At 40.1% G+C, this 21,375-nt stretch overlaps 1 protein-coding gene across 1 annotated transcript in view; it reads right to left on the reverse strand.

Annotated features, from left to right (window-relative positions):
* Positions 1-21,375, reverse strand: part of LOC121385465 (histone-lysine N-methyltransferase EZH2-like) — a 37,290-nt gene that overhangs the window by 7,912 nt on the left and 8,003 nt on the right. Inside the window, exons 4-12 of the mRNA XM_041516160.1 lie at positions 19,395-19,511; positions 16,322-16,535; positions 14,766-14,877; positions 12,922-13,085; positions 7,745-7,836; positions 5,872-6,052; positions 3,248-3,396; positions 2,876-2,970; positions 814-980 (exon numbers count right to left, since the gene is read on the reverse strand). Coding sequence (XP_041372094.1) covers positions 814-980; positions 2,876-2,970; positions 3,248-3,396; positions 5,872-6,052; positions 7,745-7,836; positions 12,922-13,085; positions 14,766-14,877; positions 16,322-16,535; positions 19,395-19,511 — 1,291 coding nt within the window. The remainder of the gene's footprint in view (positions 1-813; positions 981-2,875; positions 2,971-3,247; positions 3,397-5,871; positions 6,053-7,744; positions 7,837-12,921; positions 13,086-14,765; positions 14,878-16,321; positions 16,536-19,394; positions 19,512-21,375) is intronic.

The raw sequence follows: 21,375 nt of genomic DNA on the forward strand, positions 1-21,375 counted from the left end.
CCCGGAAACCGGGTCTTATATCTGGGAAACTGATTCTTATCTGAAATATATCAATAATAATGTTACTACATCCCGGAAACTGGTTCTCATCTGAAATATATTGTTAATAATATTAAGAACTACATCCCAGAAACCGGTTCTCATGTGAAATATATCATTAATAATGTTACTATATCGTTTCTCACTTAAGTTTTTTGTGTGGTTTTGTTTAACACCACCACTAGAGCACACTGATTTATTAATCATCGTCTATTGGATGTCAAACATTTTCTAAATTTGACACATAGTCTCAAGAGAGAAAACCCGCTACATTTTTCTATTAATAGCAAGGGATCTTTTATATGTGCCACCCAACAGACAGGATAGTATATACCACAGCCTTTGATATACCAGTCATACTGCACTGGTCGGAACGAGAAATAGTTCAATCGGCCCCACCGATGGGGATTGATCCTAGAGTGACCGCGCATCAGGTGAGCGCTTTACCACTGGGCTGCATCCCATGATGTTAAAGTCTCAAGTCGTCATTAAACACTGGAGTCCAAACTTTAACCGTTTTAAAAGCACGGGGTCAGAGCTAACTCCTAGTCAAAGATATATATATATTTTTTTAAATTTTATATTTATTTTCCCCAGTCCATTTTGATCATGTCACGGTTGGGGAGCCTTGAATTCATGGCCTCACATCAAAGTGATATAATTTATATACAAGTACATATATCTAATTTGTGATATAATAATGTTAATGTAATTTGTATCTGTAAGATATTAAAAAAGACCCAAACAAAAACATAATAAATAAGAACAACTCACAGTCACTGCTACACTGGCAGAACTTTTCGCAGAAGTTCTGCGCCATGACGCAGGGGCAGGTCTCATCGCAGCGGTGGCCGGGGTGGTCACACGGCTGGTAGTTGTATACAGGGTTAGGTGAGCCGTCCTTCTTCAGCTGGATCTTACGACAGTGCATCGACCAGAGTCTGGATAGGCAAAGAAAGGAATGTTTTAGTAACCGTGGTGATGTTTTTAAAGGGACATACCCTAGTTTCAACTCGTGAAAATTAGCATTAAGTTTAGTTAATCTACAAACTTGAAACACATTTGGATAAAGTTATAATTGAGTGAAACATAAGTTTGTGACTTTGAAATGGTGAAATACCCTCTGAAAACGGACTAAATCTTGACTCCATAACTGTTACTTCTCAGACACACATGCATTTTTAAAAATATAAGAAATGCATTTTGTGATATTAAAAACACCAGGATGACCAAACATACTTCGAATGTATGGAATTGGATAATCTAATCAATAAGATCTAAATAATGTCCAGGGCTAGAAATGAAAAAAAAAATCTACATGCACCAGGTGCATGCTGAAAAAAAAGTTACATGCACCATTAAAATTCTGCATGCACCAAAAATAAGGCAACTTCGTTTGTTTTTTTATACGAAGCTATTCGGAATTATTTGACAATACCTATATTTATTTATTAACAGTACCGGAACGTTATACAACTGCGTTTATTACTGATTCTTGATCAAATTTGAAAATTTCACCCAACGTAAACGCCTTACAGAAATCTATAATAGGCCTATTACAAAAACGTACGGATATTTGTGTTTTGTATTAAGCAAGTTATCAACTTTTTTACGCAATACACAGTCCTTGAAAAATATTAGCATGCACCGCATGCACCCAATTTTAAAAGTTACATGCACACGCAAAAATCAGCATGCACCGGTGCATGTACTAACACTGCATTTCGAGCCCTGATGTCTTATTTCAGTTAACAAAAAACCCAGCTCTAATAGTAAAAAATATGCCTTAGTGTTTAAAAACTAGGGTATGTTCCTTTAACAACAGAATTAATGAATGTGTAATGGCACTCCATATTAACAAGAGAAATAACAGGGGATAATGAAATTACAACAGAGCGTTGACCGCAATCTGGATAGGCAAAGAAAGAAAGGTTTTAGTAACCGTGGTGATGTCATTAACAGAATTAATGAATGTGTAATAGCACTCCATATTAACAAGAGAAATAACGGGAACATGAATAAATGTTTAATGACAGGTGAAAATGAAATTACAGAAACAGAAGGTACTTTAAAGATTTTTTTTTTTATCTTACGACAGTGCATCGACCAGTCTGGATAAACAATGGTTTTAGTAAACATGGTGATGTCATTAACAGCATGAATATTTAATGACATTAACAAGAGAAATATCAGATGAAAATTAAATTACAGGAGCAGAGTGCATCGACCAGTCTGGATAGGCAAAGAAAGGAATGTTTTAATAACTGTGGTGATGTCATTAACAGCAGAATGAATGAAAGTTTAATGACACTCCATATTATAAAGAGAAACAACAGATGGAAATGAAATTACAGGAGCTGAGGGTATTTAAAAAAAATATTTTTTACATTACGACAAAGAATCAATCAGTCTGGATAGGCAACGAAAGAAAGTTTTTGGTAAAAATGGTGATGTCATTAACAGCATGAATATTTAATGACACTCCACATTAACAAGAGAAATAACAGGGGAAAATGAAATTACAGGAGCAGAAGGTATTTTAACAATTTTTTTTTTTATCTAACGACAATCTGAATAGGCAAAAAAATGAAGGTGTAAGTAAAACGTGGTGATGTCATTGACAGTGCACTCCATATTATAAAGAGAAATAACAGGGAGGAAATGAAATTACAGGAGCAGAGGGAAAGAAATGAAGGTGAAAGGAAAACGTGGTGATGTCATTGACAGTGCACTCCATATTATAAAGAGAAATAACAGGGAGGAAATGAAATTACAGGAGCAGAGGGAACACAATTTTGTATGACATCACAACTCTTTGAGTCTTTAAAAAGTTTACCTTTGTTTCTTCTTCTTCTTTCGTGGTGGAGTCTGTATTCTTTCTTCTTTCAGATCAGGAATGTGTGCTTCTTCTTTTATAGCAAACTCATAAACCTACATAACCAGGAAAGCAAAGGAAAAAAAATAAATCAATTGACCACTGGGCTATGCTCCACCCCTTTTGCATGAACATTCTCATTCTCTGGGTCTCTCCCTACCCCATTCCTCTCTCAATCTATTCATCTAGCTCCCTCCCTCCCTCTTTATCTCTTCCTCCCTGTCCCCCAAGCGTTGTAATAATGATAGACTGGACTGCAAAGAGGCCAGTTTAAAATGTGCTCAGGTGTTTCGCTAACATTCCTTTTCTTCCCTTTCATACACAAACACCCACCTGTCTACAGTCCTTGGTTCCAATCAGCTCGGCTATTGCACAGTAGTTGTTGCGGTACATGTCGTTTAGCACACGAAACAGAGATTCATCTGCACCGGACCAGACGGGCGTTGTCTGTCGTTTTCTGTCCGGAAACTTGATTTCCACATCTGAAATAATCAAAACACTAGCAAACTAAACCTTGTAACAACTCGTGCATTGTTGGTCAGAAAAGATGATTTCCACATCTGAAATAACAGGGGCCAAATTTGGGATGGGGGGTGGTGGGGTGGTGGTGGTGGGGGGCAAAGCATGTTTTGCCTTCGGTTTAATAACAGAAATTAGAGCACCAAGGCAAGTTGAGTAGCGTCAAGGTAAATGTTTCCTTCAAAAGATAGGCTCGGGATGCAACATACATTCCATCAAGTTCTCTCAGACAAAAATTATTTCACACACCTCCCTTGTGGGCTAGCCCAAGCATTTTGTTGGGATACTGATTCCTGTTATCATATTACCAATGATCACTTTATTATTTATTATATAACATTTAGTGAAATATCTTAAAATAGTGAAATAAAAGTGTTATCAGTCACTCAGTGACGATAACACATTTTAGAGTGAAATAAACAATATTTCACTCTAAAATGTGTTATCACTTAAGAAAGCCGGAAATATTTTGCTGCTGACATTTTAAAAATAAAGGTAAATTTCCAAAAGTTATATAATAAATGGAAAAATTTCATTGCGCAAGTGCGATTCGTGAGATATGATTGCAAACTTCACTCGATGAGATATAAATCATATTTGACAAAAAACATGAAATATCCCTATTTCTTACATATATACTACTCAAAAGAATTTAAGGGTCAAAAATGTATAACCAAATAAGTTTCAGAGTGTATTAGATTGATGATGTAAACTACACCAAAAATTTAATTTATTGTTCCATATTTACAAAAAAACACAAATAAACGTCACTGTATACAAGAAAGTCACAAGACATGCTGTCAAAGTTGAAGGTTGTCAAACATGGATTTTACACATTAGAACATTCGTTTAATAGTGTGTGAATCCACCCCTGGCGCGAATACACTCGACACATCGTTGCCTCATGCTGTTGATCAGACGTCTGAAGAACTCTTGGGGAATGGCCTGCCACTCTGCCATAAGAAGTTGACCCAGATCATGAAGGTTGGCCGGAGGGGCATGGTTATCCCGAACTCTCCTGCCTAATTCGTCCCAGGCGTTCTCTATTGGGGCCAAGTCAGGCGAATATGCTGGCCAATCCATCCTGGCGATACCTTGTTGTCTGAGAAAGTCTGTTACCACCCTGGCACGGTGGGGTCTGGCATTGTCATCCTGCAGAACTGCCCCGCCGCCAATCTGCTGAAGGCCTGGGAGAACCAACGGCCGGATAATCTCATTCAGATAGCGGATTCCATTCAGATTGCCATCCACCACATAAAGGGGGGTCCTGTGGTGGATAGAGATGCCACCCCACACCATGACGCTGCCACCACCGAACCGGTGACGTTGTCTAACGTTAACGTCAGCGAAGTGCTCCCCAGGACGTCTGTAGACACGAACCCAACCGTCGTTGAACTGGAGACTAAACCTGGACTCATCAGTGAACATCAGTCGACCCCACTGAACACGTTGCCACCGCAGATGAAGTGTGCACCAGTGACGTCTGGCCGTTCTGTGATTTGGTAGGAGTGGTGGTCGAACAGCCTGGCAACAGCAGCGTAGATTATTGGCTCTCAGACGATTGCGTATGGTTTGATCAGACACTCGAGTTCCAGTCGCAGTCCGCAGATTGTCACGTAATCGGCGTGCAGATGTTGTGCGTTGACGTAGAGCCATATTGGTGATGTAGCGGTCCTCTCTATTTGTAGTGCTTCGGGGTCTTCCCGAACGTGGATGATTTCGAACAGAATTCGTTGCTTGGTACCGTTGCCACACTCGGCCAACGACACTCTGACTGACACCAAGTCTCAGAGCAACATTTCTTTGCGTATTGCCATCCTGAAGCCAAGCAATAGCCCTTCCTCGATCTTCGATAGTCAGTTGACGTCGTACAATTGTCGAATTTGGAGTGTGCACCGTACACAAACGCAAGCTCCAATTATACGGAAATTCAGCAATGGGAACATGGAATACACATGCAAAGCGTGCAAATGAAGCGCTTTGAGAAAAAGCAAGTTATGGGCACTTAGCAGACCTTTCGCTTTCGCCCTAATTTATGTGCAAATGTAGCCATGTTTTCGCCATTAGAACTAGTCGACAGTGTCAATGACAGTGGATTTTAATTCATTTATGGGTTGCTTAGACCCAGTTTCGTTCAAAATGGAACAATACCATGCGTGACATTATGGTCTAGCTAATATAATTGACATTCAGAAAATAATGTCGAAAATATCGTCTGACCCTTAAATTCTTTTGAGTAGTATATAACATGGAATAATATATAGGAAAGGAACAATGGTAAACAAGGTGTGGGCACCACAGCATTTTTCTTGTCATTGACAAAGTCTGATTTTCGAGGCAAAATGGCAAGTAAGGTATTTGCCATCATTGCCGTGGTAAAATTTTAACTCTGAAATAATCCAAACACGAGCAAACCAAGCCATGACCTTGAAACAAACCTGTCGCGTCGTTGCTCCTTTCACTTTCAGTTTCACTGCTGGTCTCGCCGTTCTGTTTACGCTTACGTCCGACCATCAATGGAGTCAATATTTTTCTGCGATCGGAAACTTCGCTCTTGTCAGACTTCTCTGAAACTTCAGACTTCTCCGAATCTGAATTGTGTGCTTCCTTTGTACCGACCTGAAAGCATGGTTACAACAAGACTTGTTTTAAAATGATCAGCAGAGCTTTGTATTAACTGAACATCAGCTTGTCCCATAGCTGGGATCATTTTATTAAAGGCATACTGTCACAGATTTAAGGATCTTATTTCTCTAAAAATGGATAATAAATAGAAATTACATTAATTGTTGGAAACCAAATCTAGCTATTGCATCACCTTAACTGAACCATGATGGAGTGAAATCCATGTCAACCCTCTCGGTAATTTTTGTTTTTGGACCATAATTCAATTATTTTTTATGAAATATCATTAATAAATGGAGTATGGTGGTTATAAAGATGGTTGAATAAAGTACATTTAGGTACAAATCAAATTATTTTTGCTCAGGTAATACTTTGTTAGACCATTAAATAGGTCAGTGGTCTGTGACAATATGCCTTTAAGGATGGTCTGTTATTTCTTTTACATTCATCGGGATATGAAAACCCCCACCAAAAACACCCGCAAACTGTGTCAATCAGCTAGTCTATTGCTCACCATCGATTTTCAAACTATAAACACTGCATTAATTAGGTGTGAGAGATAAAAATGTTGTGAACAGAAGAAGTTTGTTGTGTTTAATAACACCACTAGAGCACACTGATTAATTAATCATCGGCTATTGGATGTCAAACATTTGGTAATTCTAACACGTAGTCATCAGAGGAAACCCACTTCATTTTTCCTAATGCAGGAAGGGATTTTTTATATACACCATCCCACAGACAGGATAGCACATACCACGGCCTTCGATATACCAGTTGTGGTGTGTACTGGCTGGAACAAGAAATAGCCCAATGGGCCCACCGATGGGGGATCAATCACAAACTGACTGCGCATCAAGCGAGTGCTTCACCACTGGGCTACATCCCGCCCCTGTTGTGAACAGATAAGATTTTTAACTATGAATTAATTTGTCTCACATATGGTTACGACAAGTTTTGTTTTGGAAATCCAACTTAACCTTCTGAGTACTGCAGGCGAGATATCTCGCCCGACGTCACGTCAGTCGATATACTGTACACTGTATACAGTGCATTCCCCAATTAATATTTCCCGCCGTTTTGCACACGACACTTACCGGAAACGGAAATATAATTAAAGAAAAAAGATTTTTTTTCAAAATGGTGGTTTTTGTTTTGATTTTTTCAATTGAAAATACCTTGAAATTTTGAGTTCAAAAAGTGATTTTCGGCAAGTATTTTCGCTTGACAACAATGGCGGCACGTCGCGGTAATTTTCAGGGATCGATAGCTGATTGTAACAGCTAATTTGATAATAAATTTGATCGTTTTACCAACAACGAAAATTACCAAATATTGCAATATGAATCGTAGTTCGGGTTTAAAAAAAAATTCTGGTCAGAAAACCACTGTTGTCGGGAATAATGGACATAAATACTGGACAGCTGGCCACAAATGCCCGTAAGTAAACGCAACTTTTTCGATTTTTTGCCTAATTTTAATCACCATTAGTCGATTTAAAATAATAAAAATTACAAAAAAAGACACGAAAATAATACTTACCGATTCATATATGAACTTTATTTCATGTATTTATAAAACATTTAAGTTAATATATGTGAGTAAAAATTATAAACTTGTACCCACTCAACGTGGTTTTTGTTAAAAATTAATCCAGTAGTCTAAAGGTTAAAGATAGTTTCTTACCAAATGCATAAAACATTCCACACCACAGGGCTCCGAGTTTAACTTTCTGTCAGCAATTTTCCTCGTCAGCATACTAGGTGTAGGATGATAGGCTGAAAAATAGCAAATAATAAATCTACCATATAATATAGTCTTAGAGAGGAAACCCCCTACACATCTCCATCCGTAGCAAGGCATCTTTTATATGCACCAGTCTTAGAATAAAAGTAAAGTTTGTTTTATTTAACAACGCCACTAGAGCACATTGATTTTTTATCTTATCATCGGATATTGGACGTCAAACACATGGTCATTCTGACACTGTTTTTAAGAGGAAACCGGCTGTTGCCACATAGGCTACTCTTTTACGACAGGCAGCAAGGGATATTTTCCTTGCGCTTCCCACAGGCAGGATAGCACAAACCATGGCCTTTGTTGAACCAGTTATGGATCACTGGTCGGTGCAAGTGGTTTACACCTACCCAGTGAGCCTTGCGGAGCACTCACTCAGGGTTTGGAGTCTAAAAATCCCATGCCTCGACTGGGATCCGAACCTAATACCTACCAGCATGTAGACCGATGGCCTAACAACAATGCCGGTGTAGTCTTAGAAAGAAAACCCGCTACACTTCTCCATCCATAGCAAGGCATCTTTTATATGCACCAGTCGTGGTGCACTGGCTGGAATGAGAAATAGGGTCAATGGATCCACCAATGGGGATCGATCCTAGACCAACCGCGTACCAAGCGAGCACTTTACCACTGGGCTACGTCCCGCCCAAACTAGAGAACGCTGATTAATTTAATCATCACCTATTGGAGTTTGTTCTGTTTAACAACACCACTAGAGATTATTGAAATGAAATTAAAATTAAAATGAATCATGGCTATTGGAGTTTGTTCTGTTTAACAGCACTACTAAAGCACATTGATTAGTTAATCATCAGCTGTTGGAGTTTGCTCTGTTTAACAGCACTACTAAAGCACACCGATTAGTTAATCATCAGCTGTTGGTTCTGTTGGAGTTTGTTCTGTTTAACAGCACTACTAAAGCACACCGATTAGTTAATCATCAGCTGTTGGGAGTTTGTTCTGTTTAACAGCACTACTATAGCACACCGATTAGTTAATCATCAGCTGTTGGAGTTTGCTCTGTTTAACAGCACTACTAAAGCACACCGATTAGTTAATCATCAGCTGTTGGGAGTTTATTCTGTTTAACAGCACTACTAAAGCACACCGATTAGTTAATCATCAGCTGTTGGAGTTTGTTCTGTTTAACAGCACTACTAAAGCACACCGATTAGTTAATCATCAGCTGTTGGAGTTTGTTCTGTTTAACAGCACTACTAAAGCACACCGATTAGTTAATCATCAGCTGTTGGAGTTTGTTCTGTTTAACAGCACTACTAAAGCACACCGATTAGTTAATCATCAGCTGTTGGGAGTTTGTTCTGTTTAACAGCACTACTATAGCACACCGATTAGTTAATCATCAGCTGTTGGAGTTTGCTCTGTTTAACAGCACTACTATAGCACACCGATTAGTTAATCATCAGCTGTTGGAGTTTGCTCTGTTTAACAGCACTACTAAAGCACACCGATTAGTTAATCATCAGCTGTTGGAGTTTGTTCTGTTTAACAGCACTACTAAAGCACACCGACTAGTTAATCATCAGCTGTTGGGAGTTTGTTCTGTTTAACAGCACTACTAAAGCACACCGATTAGTTAATCATCAGCTGTTGGTTCTGTTGGGAGTTTGTTCTGTTTAACAGCACTACTAAAGCACACCGACTAGTTAATCATCAGCTGTTGGAGTTTGTTCTGTTCAACAGCACTACTAAAGCACACCGACTAGTTAATCATCAGCTGTTGGAGTTTGTTCTGTTTAACAGCACTACTAAAGCACACCGATTAGTTAATCATCAGCTGTTGGGAGTTTGTTCTGTTTAACAGCACTACTATAGCACACCGATTAGTTAATCATCAGCTGTTGGAGTTTGCTCTGTTTAACAGCACTACTATAGCACACCGATTAGTTAATCATCAGCTGTTGGAGTTTGTTCTGTTTAACAGCACTACTAAAGCACACCGACTAGTTAATCATCAGCTGTTGGAGTTTGTTCTGTTTAACAGCACTACTAAAGCACACCGATTAGTTAATCATCAGCTGTTGGGAGTTTGTTCTGTTTAACAGCACTACTATAGCACACCGATTAGTTAATCATCAGCTGTTGGAGTTTGCTCTGTTTAACAGCACTACTATAGCACACCGATTAGTTAATCATCAGCTGTTGGAGTTTGCTCTGTTTAACAGCACTACTAAAGCACACCGATTAGTTAATCATCAGCTGTTGGAGTTTGTTCTGTTTAACAGCACTACTAAAGCACACCGACTAGTTAATCATCAGCTGTTGGGAGTTTGTTCTGTTTAACAGCACTACTAAAGCACACCGATTAGTTAATCATCAGCTGTTGGTTCTGTTGGGAGTTTGTTCTGTTTAACAGCACTACTAAAGCACACCGACTAGTTAATCATCAGCTGTTGGAGTTTGTTCTGTTCAACAGCACTACTAAAGCACACCGACTAGTTAATCATCAGCTGTTGGAGTTTGTTCTGTTTAACAGCACTACTAAAGCACACCGATTAGTTAATCATCAGCTGTTGGGAGTTTGTTCTGTTTAACAGCACTACTATAGCACACCGATTAGTTAATCATCAGCTGTTGGAGTTTGCTCTGTTTAACAGCACTACTATAGCACACCGATTAGTTAATCATCAGCTGTTGGAGTTTGTTCTGTTTAACAGCACTACTAAAGCACACCGACTAGTTAATCATCAGCTGTTGGGAGTTTGTTCTGTTTAACAGCACTACTAAAGCACACCGACTAGTTAATCATCAGCTGTTGGGAGTTTGTTCTGTTTAACAGCACTACTAAAGCACACCGACTAGTTAATCATCAGCTGTTGGGAGTTTGTTCTGTTTAACAGCACTACTAAAGCACACCGACTAGTTAATCATCAGCTGTTGGAGTTTGTTCTGTTTAACAGCACTACTAAAGCACACTGACTAGTTAATCATCAGCTGTTGGGAGTTTGTTCTGTTTAACAGCACTACTAAAGCACACCGACTAGTTAATCATCAGCTGTTGGAGTTTGCTCTGTTTAACAGCACTACTATAGCACACCGATTAGTTAATCATCAGCTGTTGGAGTTTGTTCTGTTTAACAGCACTACTAAAGCACACCGACTAGTTAATCATCAGCTGTTGGGAGTTTGTTCTGTTTAACAGCACTACTAAAGCACACCGACTAGTTAATCATCAGCTGTTGGGAGTTTGTTCTGTTTAACAGCACTACTAAAGCACACCGACTAGTTAATCATCAGCTGTTGGGAGTTTGTTCTGTTTAACAGCACTACTAAAGCACACCGACTAGTTAATCATCAGCTGTTGGAGTTTGTTCTGTTTAACAGCACTACTAAAGCACACCGATTAGTTAATCATCAGCTGTTGGGAGTTTGTTCTGTTTAACAGCACTACTAAAGCACACCGATTAGTTAATCATCAGCTGTTGGAGTTTGTTCTGTTTAACAGCACTACTAAAGCACACCGATTAGTTAATCATCAGCTGTTGGGAGTTTGTTCTGTTTAACAGCACTACTAAAGCACACCGATTAGTTAATCATCAGCTGTTGGTTCTGTTGGGAGTTTGTTCTGTTTAACAGCACTACTAAAGCACACCGACTAGTTAATCATCAGCTGTTGGAGTTTGTTCTGTTTAATAGCACTACTAAAGCACACTGACTAGTTAATCATCAGCTGTTGGTTCTGTTGGAGTTTGTTCTGTTTAACAGCACTACTATAGCACACCGATTAGTTAATCATCAGCTGTTGGAGTTTGTTCTGTTTAACAGCACTACTAAAGCACACCGATTAGTTAATCATCAGCTGTTGGGAGTTTGTTCTGTTTAACAGCACTACTAAAGCACACCGATTAGTTAATCATCAGCTGTTGGGAGTTTGTTCTGTTTAACAGCACTACTAAAGCACACCGATTAGTTAATCATCAGCTGTTGGGAGTTTGTTCTGTTTAACAGCACTACTAAAGCACACCGATTAGTTAATCATCAGCTGTTGGTTCTGTTGGAGTTTGTTTTGTTTAACAGCACTACTAAAGCACACCGATTAGTTAATCATCAGCTGTTGGGAGTTTGTTCTGTTTAACAGCACTACTAAAGCACACCGATTAGTTAATCATCAGCTGTTGGAGTTTGTTTTGTTTAACAGCACTACTATAGCACACCGATTAGTTAATCATCAGCTGTTGGAGTTTGTTCTGTTTAACAGCACTACTAAAGCACACCGATTAGTTAATCATCAGCTGTTGGGAGTTTGTTCTGTTTAACAGCACTACTAAAGCACACCGATTAGTTAATCATCAGCTGTTGGTTCTGTTGGGAGTTTGTTCTGTTTAACAGCACTACTAAAGCACACCGATTAGTTAATCATCAGCTGTTGGAGTTTGTTCTGTTTAACAGCACTACTAAAGCACACCGACTAGTTAATCATCAGCTGTTGGAGTTTGTTCTGTTTAACAGCACTACTAAAGCACACCGATTAGTTAATCATCAGCTGTTGGAGTTTGTTCTGTTTAACAGCACTACTAAAGCACACTGACTAGTTAATCATCAGCTGTTGGGAGTTTGTTCTGTTTAACAGCACTACTAAAGCACACCGACTAGTTAATCATCAGCTGTTGGGAGTTTATTCTGTTTAACAGCACTACTAAAGCACACTGACTAGTTAATCATCAGCTGTTGGAGTTTGTTCTGTTTAACAGCACTACTAAAGCACACTGACTAGTTAATCATCAGCTGTTGGAGTTTGTTTTGTTAAATAAAAGAAGAGGACAATGATTCACATGTAATATTTAGCCAAATCAATAATATTTAAAACAACTGTTATAAAACACAGTGCAGTACAGAAAGAATGCATGACACATTTCACTTATTAGATTACAATGGAGATAATGTCATATTTAAAACATCTGCGGCAAAAAGCAAACAGAATTCATGATACAATTTACTTGATAACTTTCGATGAAGAAAACAGTCATATTTAAAACATCTATATAAAAGGAATGCATGATAGAAACATTTGCAAAATGCATAATACAGTTTATTTGATAACTTACGATGAAGAAAACAGTCGTATTTGAAACATCTGCGACAAAACAGGGTATGGAAGGAATGCATTGTCTGCTCTCGAGGGACGGACTTGGCGTTCGGTCCGTCAAGATTGGGAGTACATTCAGGAGGTAACGTGTTCGGGTCTTGAGCTTCCATCAATTCTTTAAACCTAAATCAAACAGAAGGAAAGGAACAGTTGTTTAATTTTATAATTTTTAAAGATATTTTTCTCTTTAACCTGTCCTCTAACTCACTGAATTCCCCCAAACCTCCTGTGTCCTATAGGTAGTACCAAACCCCCTCCTGTGTCCTATAGGTAGTACTAAACCCAAGTAACTTCCGGCTGGGTCAAAGTTGGAAGTGCACCCAACTTTTGATAGAGCATTTAACACCACAAGTCCTGTGATTGAGTGTGCTTGTTGTAAACAAAATTAGTTTCATCTGGGCAAAAATGTATGCAATTTTATTTTGTGCGGAACTAGGGTAGTCATAGACGTTACCCATTATCTCTGAAATGAGCAGCGTAACCCCCAATTTTTGCAGCTTAACCCCCACTTTTTTATGATTCACTTTAATGGTAAGGGGTGGTAGTATTTATATCCATGGTGTATATGTCGATTGATACGCTGCAGGTAGGAGTTTTAGTCACATGTTACTATTGTTGACTATGGGATTTGATTTGGTGGTATACACCCTCTAGCCCTGTTCTGTATATACCCAAAACACACAGTTGGCCATATCTGGATAGAGGTGTTAACTTTCGTCTTGTAGTTTTGTGCTAGTAACTAACTTGTTAGTTTATTGTTATATGTAAATTCTAAAAGAATCGAAGTAAAGGTCTGTAGTGTCGGATTAATTGTTTTGTTTTTGTGTATTTAAGTTACAGTAGTCAGCGACTATTTGGTTGTCTAAAACTGACAATATAGTACTCTTTAGTAAGAGCGGGATGTAGCCCAGTGGTTAAAGCGCTCACTTGATGTGCGGTTGGTCTGGGATCGATCCCCGTCGGTGGGCCCATTGGGCTATTTCTTCTTGCAGCCAGTGCACCACGACTGGCATATCAAAGGTCATGGTATGTGCTATCCTGTCTGTGGGAAAGTGCATATAAAAGATCCCTTGCTGCATTAGGATATATGTAGGTTTCCTCCGATGACAACAAGTTAGATTTACCAAATGTTTGACATCCAATAGCCGATGATTGATTAATCAATGTGCTCTAGTGGTGTCGTTAAACAAAACAAACAAACAAACAAACAAACTGTAGCCATGATCCAACCAAAGGGTACTAAGGGTAAAATTATGTACCCTAAAATGTGGGAAATTAATGGATACATTTAAATCTTTTTTATTTTAAAGATAGATTATAGAAAGAGAAATGTTTAAAATGCAGTGTCCAATTTCAAAAGATTTCAGACCCATAACCACTTAGCAGGGGCTCTTATATTAGGGTTCAACAAAATCCACTAGCTCTTGGTCTCGGCTAGTGAAAATTACCAACTGTAATGCTATAATACATAGGGCACTAGCCAAAGCTTCTGTCAGCGCCAGTGGATTTCTTAAACATTTGTCGAACACTGAATCCTTTCTCAAATGTTTGTCAAACGCTGCTTATGACCTGTTTTGTTTTTATTACATACCCTCAAATTATTTTCTGGGAGGAAGCCTTATAAAATATGACCAGGGCAGGGTAAAAGGACATTCGAGCTAGTGCTATATCTCCATTCACTTTAAGCATCAGTTGATGTATGAAATGAAACAAAACAAAATTAAATAATCATGAAAAATGCTAAAAAACAAAACAAGGCCTACATGCCAAAAGTATCAGTTTTATAGCAGAAACAAATCTTACTTCTTTCGGAGATTTTCTGACGAGCCTTTATCAGGAAAAGTCATGGAAATGGCCTCGAAGATGATTCTGGGCGGAATGTTTGAGTCTTCCTTCTCTTGTTTAATCTCGCATGCTTTGAAATGAAAATAACACATGATGAGGAGTGACGTCAATGACTCATGGTACAAAAATAAATTGCAGTTAACTGTACAATTATACTTGTCTCAAAAAATGTAAGGAAGGAAATGTTTTATTTAACGACGCACTCAACACATTTTTTATTTACAGTTATATGGCATCGGGCATATGGTTAAAGACCACACAAATAGTGAGAGAGGAAACCCGCTGTCGCTACTTCATGAGTTACCCTTTTCGATTAGCAGCAAGGGATCTTTTGTATGCACCATCACACAGACAGGATAACACATACCACAGCCTTTAATATAACAGTCGTGGTGCACTGGCTGGAGCGAGAAATAGCCACATGGGCCCACCGTCGGGGATCGATCCCATCAAAAAACAAAGTTCTCTCCAAGAATTGATTTTCTTGAGACAAAAGGACGAAAGAAAGAAATGTTTTATTTAACGGTGCACTCAACACATTTTATTTACGGTTATATGGCGTCAGACATATGGTTAAGGACCACACAGATTTTAAGAGGAAACCCGCTGTCGCCACTACATGGGCTACTCTTTCCGATTAGCAGCAAGGGATCTTTTATTTGTGCTTCCCACAGGCAGGATAGCACAAACCATGGCCTTTGTTGAACCAGTTATGGATAACTGGTCGGTGCAAGTGGTTTACACCTACCCATTGAGCCGTGTGGAGCATTCTCTCAGGGTTTGGAGTCGGTATCTGGCTTAAAAATCCCATGCCTTGACTGGGATCCGAACCCAGTACCTACCAGCCTGAAGACCGATGGCCTAACCACGACGCCGGTACAAAAGGACGAGTGCCAGAAACAATTAAAGAGACAGACCTTATTTTTTAAATACTAAGATGAATTTATCACCATTAGATACGCTTTTATCATTTAAATTAGAAGAGACTTCCATTTTATTGTTTAGAATATCCATGTTTGTACACCTGAAGTGTTTCTGATCATCCAAGTTTTAGTAATACTCTGAAATATATTTTTCACAATTCTAAAAACACACGTACCTCTGAGAAGCAATGGTTATCGAGACAAGCTCTGGCCTATTTTAAGAGGGTGTTGCTACGTTCAACCAGCACAGAATTTAGTTATACTCTATTAGAACTTTATTCAGATGCATTACATGTTTGTAGATAAACCAAATTTAGTCTCCATTTTCACGTGCTGAAACTAGGGTATGTGCCTTTAATCTCATTCTAATCAGACTGGTGTGATCTACTAACCATCTTTACGTGATTCTGTCTCAGCGTCAGGTTACGAGAGTTCTAATGCTCTGACCAGCTCTATGTTGTCTGTCATCAGACTGGTGTAATCTACTAACCATCTTTACGTGATTCCGTCTCAGCGTCAGGGTACGAGAGTTCTAACACCCGGACCAGATCTTCTATGCTGTCTGTCATCAGACTGGTGTAATCTACTAACCATCTTTACGTGATTCCGTCTCAGCGTCAGGGTACAAAAGTTCTAACGCCCGGACCAGCTCTATGAACATGTTGTCTGTCATCAGACTGGCATCCTTCTGGCCATGCACCTTTCCGTCATAATTCTTGAGCAGTTCCTCGATGAAAGATCCGTCCTTGTCGAGGATATCATCGCCCATGTATGGAATGTTGTGTAGAATTGTCTCATCCTCAACCTGTGGAAAATGAATGAACGAATGAATGAAGTTTGTTTTGTTTAACAACACCACTAGAGCACATTGATAATTTTATATTAATCATCAGCTATGGGATGTCAAACATTTGTTAATTCTGACTCTGGCCAAGTCAGGCGAATATGCTGGCCAATCCATCCTGGCGATACCTTGTTGTCTGAGAAAGTCCGTTACCACCCTGGCGCGGTGGGGACTGGCATTGTCATCCTGCAGAACTGCCCCGCCGCCAATCTGCTGAAGGCCTGGGAGAACCAACGGCCGGATAATCTCATTCAGATAGCGGATTCCATTCAGATTGGATAGAGATGCCGCCCCACACCATGACGCTGCCACCACCGAACCGGTGACGTTATCTAACGTTAACGTCAGCAAAAAAAACCATCCAGAAAACAGTAAGTGGGACAGATGGATGGACAGACAGAAGGATGGTGATGAAACCTATAGTCCCTACCGGTCCAACCGGTAAGGGACTAATGAATGAATGAATAAATGAATGAATGAATGCATGGATAGATGGATGGATGGATGAATGAATGAATGAATGAATGAATGAATGAATGAATGAATGAATGAATGAATGAATATTTAACAACATCCCAGCATGTAAAATCACATCAGCTGTTGGGCGTCAAACAAAGACAAGACAATCAGCATCAATATAACAAGGCATATGAAACGTTGCAAATCTCCTCACAATTACAAGATCCTATTCCCAGATGTCAAGTTTCATGAAAATTAGATGAGAAATGAAATCTGCTGAGCAGTGACGCAATATATACTACTCAAAAGAATTTAAGGGTCAGACAATATTTTCGACATTATTTTCTGAATGTCAATTATATTAGCTAGACCATAATGTCACGCATGGTATTGTTCCATTTTGACGAAAGTGGGTCTAAGCAACCCATAAATGAATTAAAATCCACTGTCATTGACACTGTCGACTAGTTCTAATGGTGAAAACATGCTTACATTTGCACGTAAATTAGGGCGAAAGCGAAAGGTCTGCTAAGTGCCCATAACTTGCTTTTTCACAAAGTGCTTCATTTGCATGCTTTGCATGTGTATTCCATGTTCCCAATGCTGAATTTCCGTATAATTGGAGCTTGCGTTCGTGTACGGTGCACACTCCAAATTCGACAATGGTACGACGTCAACTGACTATCGAAGATCGAGGAAGGGCTATTGCTTGGCTTCAGGATGGCAATACGCAAAGAAATGTTGCTCTGAGACTTGGTGTCAGTCAGAGTGTCGTTGGCCGACTGTGGCAACGGTACCAAGCAACGAATTCTGTTCGAAATCGTCCACGTTCGGGAAGACCCCGAAGCACTACAAATAGAGATGACCGCTACATCACCAATATGGCTCTACGTCAACGCACAACCACTGCACGCCGATTACGTGATAATCTGCGGTCTGCGACTGGAACTCGAGTGTCTGATCAAACCATACGCAATCATCTGAGAGCCAATAATCTACGCTGCCGTCGCCAGGCTGTTCGACCACCACGTCACAGAACGGCCAGACGTCACTGGTGCACGCTTCATCTGCGGTGGCAACGTGTTCAGTGGGGTCGAGTGCTGTTCACTGATGAGTCCAGGTTTAGTCTCCAGTTCAACGACGGTCGGGTTCGTGTCTACAGATGTCCTGGGGAGCGCTTCGCTGACGTTAACGTTAGACAACGTCACCGGTTCGGTGGTGGCAGCATCATGGTGTGGGGCGGCATCTCTATCCACCACAGGACCCCCCTCTATGTGGTGGATGGCAATCTGAATGGAATCTGCTATCTGAATGAGATTATCCGGCCGTTGGTTGTCCCAGGCCTTCAGCAGATTGGCGGCGGGGCAGTTCTGCAGGATGACAATGCCAGACAACACCGCGCCAGGGTGGTAACGGACTTTCTCAGACAACAAGGTATCGCCAGGATGGATTGGCCAGCATATTCGCCTGACTTGGCCCCAATAGAGAACGCCTGGGACGAATTAGGCAGGAGACTTCGGGATAACCATGCCCCTCCGGCCAACCTTCATGAGCTGGGTCAACTTCTTATGGCAGAGTGGCAGGCCATTCCCCAAGAGTTCTTCAGACGTCTGATCAACAGCATGAGGCAACAATGTGTCGAGTGTATTCGCGCCAGGGGTGGATTCACACACTATTAAACGAATGTTCTAATGTGTAAAATCCATGTTTGACAACCTTCAACTTTGACAGCATGTCATGTGACTTTCTTGTATACAGTGACGTTTATTTGTGGGTTTTTGTAAATATGGAACAATAAATTAAATTTTTGGTGTAGTTTACATCATCAATCTAATACACTCTGAAACTTATTTGGTAATAAATTTTTGACCCTTAAATTCTTTTGAGTAGTATATATACGGTGAAATTTCTCAAGGAATTCCCTCAAAACCGGACGCTTTATAGTCCCTTTTTAAAAACCAGAACAGAACTTAAGCTCTCTAAACGGGATTCCTCTTAAAACCGAACATTTGTCTTGGTCCCAGGGGTTTAGAGGGGTTTCACAGTATATGGTATCAACACAGACAGATATAGAAACACACCATAAAGTTCTGTTTGAGGATGTCAGCTGTACATACATGGTATCAACACAGATAGATATAAAAACCCACCATAAAGTTCTGTTTGAGTGGGGCCCAGCTGTACATGCACAATATCAACACGGATAGATATAGAAACCCACCATAAAGTTCTGTTTGAGTGATGTCACTTGTACATGTACGGTATCAACACAGATAGATACAGAAACCCACCATAAAGTTCTGTTTGAGTGACGTCAGCTGTACATGCACAGTATCAACACAGATAGATATAGAAACCCACCATGAAGTTCTGTTTGAGTGGGGCCCAGCTGTACATGCATGGTATCGATCGCAGGTCCTTCATAACTCGCAGTGGTGTCGTCTGGCTGGGAAAATTAAAACCACTGACAACTTCACACTAAAAAATAAAAAAAGAAAGGAATATTCAAAAATACCACAGAACATTTTAAAATAAATATTAGTGTGTAACACGTCCAGGCATCGAAATAAGCAATGTGTGTGGTAAAACCAGGTTCCTGGATTTTAAAGAAACGATCATTGTCGGTAAAAATCACGGAACCGAAATTTCGTTTACCATGGTTATTATATCGTGTATGACTATTCAACGAAAATAATATAAATACAATTATTTTTTATAAACAGTTTCCGACGAGTTCCCATGATCACAAGGCACGGAACCGAAAAAAAGTGTTTCCCATGAAATTTATAATCCTATGGCCTGTAACCAATACATACAGGTTTCCACAAATATAATCCTATGGCCTGTAACCCATACATACAGGTTTCCACAAAAAGGATTTTTTGGAGAATGAAGTACAATTCTCGACTTTCTTGACATGTTGTGACCTCCTGGTGACCCGAACAACAGTTCTCGACTTTCTTGACATGTGGTGACCTCCTGGTGACCTGAACGACAGTTCTCGACTTTCTTGACATGTCGTGACCTCCTGGTGACCTGAACAACAGTTCTCGACTTTCTTGACATGTCGTGACCTCCTGGTGACCTGAACAACAGTTCTCGACTTTCTTGACATGTCGTGACCTCCTGATGACCTGAATGACCGTTCTCGACTTACTTGACATGTCATGACCTCCTGGTAACCTGAATGACCGTTCTCGACTTACTTGACATGTTGTGACCTCCTGGTGACCTGAACAACAGTTCTCGACTTACTTGACATGTCGTGACCTCCTGATAACCTGAATGACCGTTCTCAACTTACTTGACATGTTGTGACCTCCTGATAACCTGAATGACCGTTCTCAACTTACTTGACATGTTGTGACCTCCTGGTAACCTGAATGACCGTTCTTGACTTTGACATGTGGTGACCTCCTGATAACCTGAATGACCGTTCTCGACTTACTTGACATGTTGTGACCTCCTGATAACCTGAATGACCGTTCTCAACTTACTTGACATGTTGTGACCTCCTGGTAACCTGAATGACCGTTCTTGACTTTGACATGTGGTGACCTCCTGGTAACCTGAATGACCATTCTCGACTTACTTGACATGTGGTAACCTCCTGATAACCTGAATGACCGTTCTCGACTTACTTGACATGTCGTGACCTCCTGGTGACCTGAACAACAGTTCTTGACTTTCTTGACATGTCGTGACCTCCTGATGACCTGAATGACCGTTCTCGACTTACTTGACATGTCATGACCTCCTGGTAACCTGAATGACCGTTCTCGACTTACTTGACATGTTGTGACCTCCTGGTGACCTGAACAACAGTTCTCGACTTACTTGACATGTCGTGACCTCCTGATAACCTGAATGACCGTTCTCAACTTACTTGACATGTGGTAACCTCCTGATAACCTGAATGACCGTTCTCAACTTACTTGACATGTTGTGACCTCCTGGTAACCTGAATGACCGTTCTCGACTTACTTGACATGTGGTAACCTCCTGATGACCTGAATGACCATTCTCAGCTTACTTGACATGTTGTGACCTCCTGGTAACCTGAATGACCGTTCTTGACTTTGACATGTGGTGACCTCCTGATAACCTGAATGACCGTTCTCGACTTACTTGACATGTTGTGACCTCCTGGTGACCTGAACAACAGTTCTCGACTTACTTGACATGTCGTGACCTCCTGATAACCTGAATGACCGTTCTCAACTTACTTGACATGTGGTAACCTCCTGATAACCTGAATGACCGTTCTCGACTTACTTGACATGTGGTAACCTCCTGATGACCTGAATGACCATTCTCAGCTTACTTGACATGTTGTGACCTC

The sequence above is a fragment of the Gigantopelta aegis genome, chromosome 11 (genome assembly GCF_016097555.1).
Source record: "Gigantopelta aegis isolate Gae_Host chromosome 11, Gae_host_genome, whole genome shotgun sequence".
Classification (NCBI taxonomy): Eukaryota; Metazoa; Mollusca; class Gastropoda; order Neomphalida; family Peltospiridae; genus Gigantopelta; species Gigantopelta aegis.